Genomic DNA, 6,478 nt, shown 5'->3' with positions numbered 1-6,478 from the left:
TCTGACGCAGTTAATTCCAGCTGAGGATCTGGCTTGACATCCTTTCTGTATTTATTAACAACTCTCATCTGCTAGGCTCCAGAGTTACCAGCTCTCCATAACAGGAAAGCCATGCACGTCTAGGAAGCAACGGAGAAAAAGCAGCAACTGTGAACTAGTTACTTGTCATTCAACAAGGTGCTTGGCTGTGATCAGTCATGGGTTTGAGGGAAATCTCAGTGCTCAGCTGTCCTCAGTGACTTTTCTCTAGAAAGTCTTTTCCTGTGGTTAGCTTGGTCAGTGCAGATCAAATGACAGTGTAGTTTGTCTCCCAGTTAAAAATCTTCCAAGTAATTCTTTATACATTATCTACAGAGACAAAGAAATGGGACAAATGTACGGAAAGGCTGTTCACTTTAAGGTTATGAAGAAAAAGGTTTTCCAACTGCCAACCTCTAAAAAGCACTCCTTAGCATTAGAAATCACAAAATAAAAAAATCAATTACAAGACATCTTTGTGCTTGTGTGGGCAGTATCATCCTTCTAACAAAATTCCTCCTCAGTTTTGCTGCAGAGGCCATGGGCTGCTGGAAGCAAGATAAAAGCTACACCTGGACTTTTCCCACCCTGATCGTCTGCCTCTATGGGTTCTTCTGCATGATGAAACCATCAGAACCTTTCCTAACACCCTATCTAACAGGACCAGATAAAAACCTGACCATAGATGAGGTATGGTTTTACTCTGCCTTTTCTTTTATATGGAGCAGCAAAAATAAAAGAAGTAAAACTTTGTTTAAAGTTTTTAAACAAAGATAAAAACCCCAAAAAGCAGATGGCATAAATAAAAGATCCAGTGAGTGGATTTAAGATCCATTTGCCTGCTCAGTCACATGCCGCTTCAGCATGGTTATATATTTTATGAATTCCTTCAGAGCAAAAACTTCCCTCTACAAAGCCATTTAAAATAAATGAACTTCATTTCCCCAAGAGTAGCAACACAGAGATTTCCTCTTCTCTCTTAGGTTACCAACCAGATTTTCCCAGTTTGGACATACTCCTACCTCGTGCTCCTTTTCCCAGTCTTCCTGATTACAGACTATGTACGCTACAAGCCCATCCTCCTCCTCCAGGGAGTCAGCTTCATCATCACATGGCTCTTGCTCCTCTTCGCACACGGTGTGGCGGCCATGCAGGTGGTCGAATTCTTCTATGGGATGGTGACAGCCAGCGAGGTCGCCTATTACGCCTACATCTACAGCGTCGTCAGCACCGATCACTATCAGAGAGTGACGAGCTATTGCAGAAGTATCCCTCTGGTGGCAGGCTTCCACAGGAAAGATGTCTCAGAAACATTCCCAGCACCGGATAAAGTTGTGGCTACAGTCTGCTCTGACGGGCCATCGAGCTGCCAAGAGGACAAGGGCTCCGCGCCTGCTGACAGGGGACCAACAGCTGAACAGCAGCCTGACAAGGCCAAGCCCCAGAATCACGTGCTCAGAGTACTGGTGCAGCTGAGCCAGGACCTGAGGGATTGCTACAGCTCTAGGAAACTTCTCTACTGGTCCCTGTGGTGGGCTCTGGCTACGGCAGGCTTTAACCAGGTTCTGAATTACATCCAAGTGCTGTGGGACTTCAGAGCCCCCTCTCACAGCTCTGCCGTGTACAATGGAGCTGTTGAAGCAATAGCAACTTTTCTGAGTAAGTTAGCGTCTAAGCATTGATCACAAAGGCGGTGTCTAAAGTTTTACTTTAGAATGCTTTTAAAGTGCAATTCCATTGCAGGTGCTCCAGGAAGCCAGTGTATGTGTTGTGCATTCAAGACCTAGTTCTTCGATGTACGAAACAGTTCAAATGTGAGCTATGCTATTTTTCTTTAGGACGGGGACACACAACTTTATCTTACTGTATGCAGAGACTGTACAAGTCACAGACTTTACATCCAGGTGCTAAATCCATTCAGAGGCACCTGTGTTTCTTCGGATGATGATGTTGTTTGTTTGGGGTTTTTTTCCCCCAAACAAGTATTGCACAGTTCCCATAACAATGGTATTAGCTTACACAGATGAGAGAATTTGTTCGTAAATATTTACACAAAAAGAACGTAATTCTCTCATTAAAATCTTTTTCTAGTGAAATACTCTTGTGCATCAGGATGGAAAGAAGAATTTTAGTCATTCCGAGATACAGAGTTTTGCAGAAAAACACCTTGTTGTACTCATTACACTACTGTTAACCATTGCGCTTTTGCGCATGAAGCAGATGCTCATGCCCCATAAACAAAGTAATGTTATCAAAAGGTAACATCAAAGGATACCACCCTGACTTGGCAGTGTTTCACATATTTGTATTGTGCTGCTGTAGAAAACTTGCACAAGACAGTGGGGTGTGGTCTACCCAGGAAAATAAACATGCCTACATCATACCCGGTCATTCAGGTTACCTGTACAGTCATTAAGGAGAAACAGATACTTCTAAGATTAAAAATTACTCGTCTTGAGGTAGCCAGCTAAATAGCCCAACTTAATCACAAATTAGAAGCACTTAACTCCTGTGGTGTCTACTCCCTGATGAATTCCTCTTTCTCATGGAATTGCCTATTTCTCAATGTAGAGGTGTAGAAGTTTTAAAATTGTACGAGACCCCTAAGATGGGGGACTTACCTTCACAACAGACGTGTCTTTAGCAGGCCCAACGAAAGATAACAGTGCCTGTCCTTTACCATTTCCCCGAACATACCCACTTGACACCTCAAAAAAGCTCCCTTTTTTGACAGCTTAGCCCTTTTATGAGCTGCACAGAGCTAAACTGTTAAGCCAGAAGGTTTACTAGCTTAGCTATAAGGTAAGCTAGTAAAAGCTGGAAGAACTGTTCTTTTTGAGCTCCAGACCATGTTCCTAATTCTCTCCCTAAAGATACATGCTGGGTACATACAGCTAAATAATGAATCCTTCCACATTACAGTTTATCCTGTGAAGTGGAATAAGAAAGGAACAGCAGAGACTTGATATATGCAGTTGTCTAAAAATGACCAGCCACCTGCATTTCAGCAGTGATGGGAAATGCTTTCAGAACACTTCAGAACAACTCTGCTTCATTATTTAGCATTGCCTTTCAGCATGTGAGCGTGGCAAGTCTTGGTGATATAAGCTATAGAACAGATACAACATTTACATGTTTTTTTTCTCTTTTTCTAGGCTCATTAACATCTTTTGTAGTACAATATATGAAAATTAACTGGGACCTTTTTGGAGAACTGGCTTTAGGAATCTTCTCTGCAATAGATGCTGGTTCTCTATTTCTTATGCACTTCACTACCAACATCTGGGCATGTTACGCCGGCTATCTCATTTTCAAAGCATGCTATATGCTCCTCATAACAATAGCAACGTAAGTACAAAATCTTACAGTGCTGCCATTATGCACATAATACAAACTGTACTTTCCAGTTTACTTTGGGCATCCCTCCTGTTACTCAGAGGTAGCTGATCTAATGCCAGACATAACTGTATAGGTGAAGACAAGGACACTTAATGTCTAGTTATGTTGTTTTCGTTTGTCTAAACAACCACAAAAAGAAAAATTATCAAAAGGATATTGATCATTTGCATCAGCAGAAATTAAACAAGGTACAAGGTATCTATTACTGAAGGCAATGGTAACAGCAAAACACATAAGCTATTTTCCTCCTTTCTGGCACAGAAGATGCAAAGTGAACAATAGGGACAAGCATGACTTGACAACCATCCTTGAAGATCCCCTTATGTCCAGGCCACCTTGCTGATACACTTTTTAGCATGCCATCATCAACTGCATGAATGCAAGAAAAGATTTGGCATGGAGAGTTCCCCAGCATAACTTTGCACTTATAATCCTTAATGATATTATGATGTAAAAAAGGAATAAAAGAGAACACCAGACATATAAACTCAGACAAGATCTCTTAGGAGACCAAGCTATTCTGTTGTCAGAAATAAAAAATAAAAGTAATATAAATAAAAAAGATAGTATATAATCTGTGTAATAAATATAAAACATTTTTACTACTCCATCTATTTTATTGATTAGAATGTCTTTAGACATACCACACTATTTCGTTAACAAAAATATCAGATGCATTATTATGTCAAAACCCAAAAATATTCAGATACCATTTGAAAAACCCGCTAAAACTATAATACCTTACAAGATTATGCCTATCTTGAATAAGGCCAAGTACGTCCTCTATTTTCATTTTGGAGGGTTGTTAGTACGTTATAGCAGATCTCACCCGAACTATTTCAACATATTCTACATAAAAAAAGCAAAAGCTTGCACAAAAAAAGAAAACCTGCTAAAAATCAATGAAGAGAGTACTGCAGGAATTACGCTCTTTTGTTCAGATAAAAACTTTGAAGGTAAATATTGCAAGGAAAGATGTTCTGATATTTGTCAAAAAAGATATTGCAAGGAAAATCTACAGGCTTTTGACAGAAATAAACAGTATGCTACCTCTACTGTCAAGCCACAAAGCAAAAAATTATTCACATCATCACAGAAAAGTTGGTTAGAAGATACCCATAGTGACCTTCTAGTCTAATCTCCCAGCCAGGGCAGAACTCATGCCAATGCCAGATCAGGTCATGGTTTTGTCTGGCCAGGTCTTAGAAAGCCTCCATCCACGGAGACTTTACAACCTGTCTGGCACAGTCAGTGAAGGTAGAGAAGGAACAAAGAAGGTTCAAGAGAGCTGATATTCTACTAGGTAAAGCAGATCACCTGATAACATGGTTTGGAAATGCAACACAGACAAGTACAAAAACATTAAACCACACTATGGTAGTCAGCTTTTTTTTTTAGAGAAAGTAAGGAAGCAAACAAACAAATGAAGTACCATTTACTCCATCCTTGATATAGCATCTGCATGAATTGTTTCTCTTCATCAGCTAAACGGAGAGCAAGAGCTTTCCACCCAGTGTGAAGTAACTGACCTGCCAGTCTCACGTTAGGTTCCAGATCGCAGTCAATCTGAGCATGGAGCGCTATGCCTTGATGTTCGGATTCAACAACTTTGTTGCACTGGTGATTCAGACCATTCTTACAGTAGTTGTCGTGGATTCAAGAGGCCTGGGACTGGACATAGTGACTCAGGTAAGTGCTATTAACTTACTTTCTAGGTACTGCTTAGCCAATTCATCTTCAAAAGTTTACCAAGAGAAATTGCTATGCTAAAGGACAATTTAATTCCCTCTTTCTTCTATAGAAATGTAGCCATCTTCCATTTCCCTTGTGTCAGCTATCATTCTTCCCTTTTGCCTTTTAGTGCAGCATTTAGGATTACAGATGCTGGTCTTTGACTTTTTAAAGGCAGATACACCAGAACGTAAATAATCAGGTCCTGATATCTGACCAGTTTTTGCTGATTAATAGGACACTGAATAACATCCTCTCTGCCCAAACAGGTTTTCTCAGATGCAGAATCAATACACCCAATTGTTGTTAGGGTAGTTCATGCCTGGATTATTGGAATTACTTCAGCTCAAGTGAAAAGGACACCTGCCCTCCAATTCCTCAATGCAAATAAGTTTTCTGCCCATAGTTTGGGCACTTAATTTGGGGTGGGATATCCTATCTCACAGCAGTGTCCCTAACTTCAGTCAGCCCAATTCCACTCAGGTTGGTGGACTGAAATGTACTGAATTCTGCATTTTCTCAGGTGGGATCTCAGCTGAGGCAGCTTGCTACTCCCATGGATTTTAAGACGACTAAAGCTATTCAGATATTCTGCAAAGAGAAGGCAAAAATTACTTTAAAAGATTAAAGATTGAATTAAACACTAAAAATTAAAACTTTAAAATTAAGGAATACATAGGACTTCATAACTAGCCTTGGCACTGTTATTGGAAATACTGATAGACAGTCATGGCCTATTTACTGAAGCCAGTGTGGTGACAGCACTGAAATGTGCAAATAAGAAAAAAACCAACCACAAAACCACCACAACTCAGCCTCTTCACTTACGTTATTCATGACTCTGCAGGTAATGAAGCTACTTCTACATTTTTCACTATTAGAAAAAATCCCGTTCCTATCCTTCTCTCTCCCTGATGTTTATTAAGGCATAAGGATTGGAAGCAATGGGCAGTTCTTCATTCCTCAAAGATCTGCTGTTTGCTGGAAAAGCTAAGATTTGGCTTAATCACAAAGCAAAAACTTGAACATAGAGAAACTGTGCCAGAACACGGTAAACAAAATAATAGAGTGTCTGTCATATCCAAAAGCAGCAGCTTCTCTCTAATGTGTTTTTCATTAATTCTTCTGCCTTTTTCTCTCCCCCTCCCAGTTTTTAATTTATGGCAGCTACTTTGCAGTCATAGCTGGGATTTTCTTGATCAGAAGCATTTGCATGCTTGTCTCAAGCCAATGCAACAGGAAAATAGCAAGATCTTGCAAAGAGCATCCGAACCATGCTGAACATGAATCAAAAGAGCAGATTGTAACTGGCTATACGACATGGCTGTAG

At 40.2% G+C, this 6,478-nt stretch overlaps 1 protein-coding gene across 1 annotated transcript; it reads left to right on the top strand.

Annotated features, from left to right (window-relative positions):
* Positions 1 to 558: 558 nt before the first annotated feature.
* Positions 559 to 6,478, top strand: LOC104127067 (thiamine transporter 2). The gene is made up of 5 exons (XM_035895297.1): positions 559 to 708; positions 1,002 to 1,677; positions 3,174 to 3,366; positions 4,965 to 5,106; positions 6,299 to 6,478. Exons 1-5 carry the CDS (start codon positions 559 to 561, stop codon positions 6,476 to 6,478), a joined length of 1,341 nt encoding a protein of 446 aa, XP_035751190.1.

Source organism: Egretta garzetta, unplaced genomic scaffold, assembly GCF_000687185.1.
Source record: "Egretta garzetta isolate BGI_Z169 unplaced genomic scaffold, ASM68718v1 scaffold425, whole genome shotgun sequence".
NCBI lineage: Eukaryota > Metazoa > Chordata > Aves > Pelecaniformes > Ardeidae > Egretta > Egretta garzetta.
Note: the sequence above shows the minus strand (reverse complement) of the source record. Positions and strands in the feature narration are given on the sequence as shown.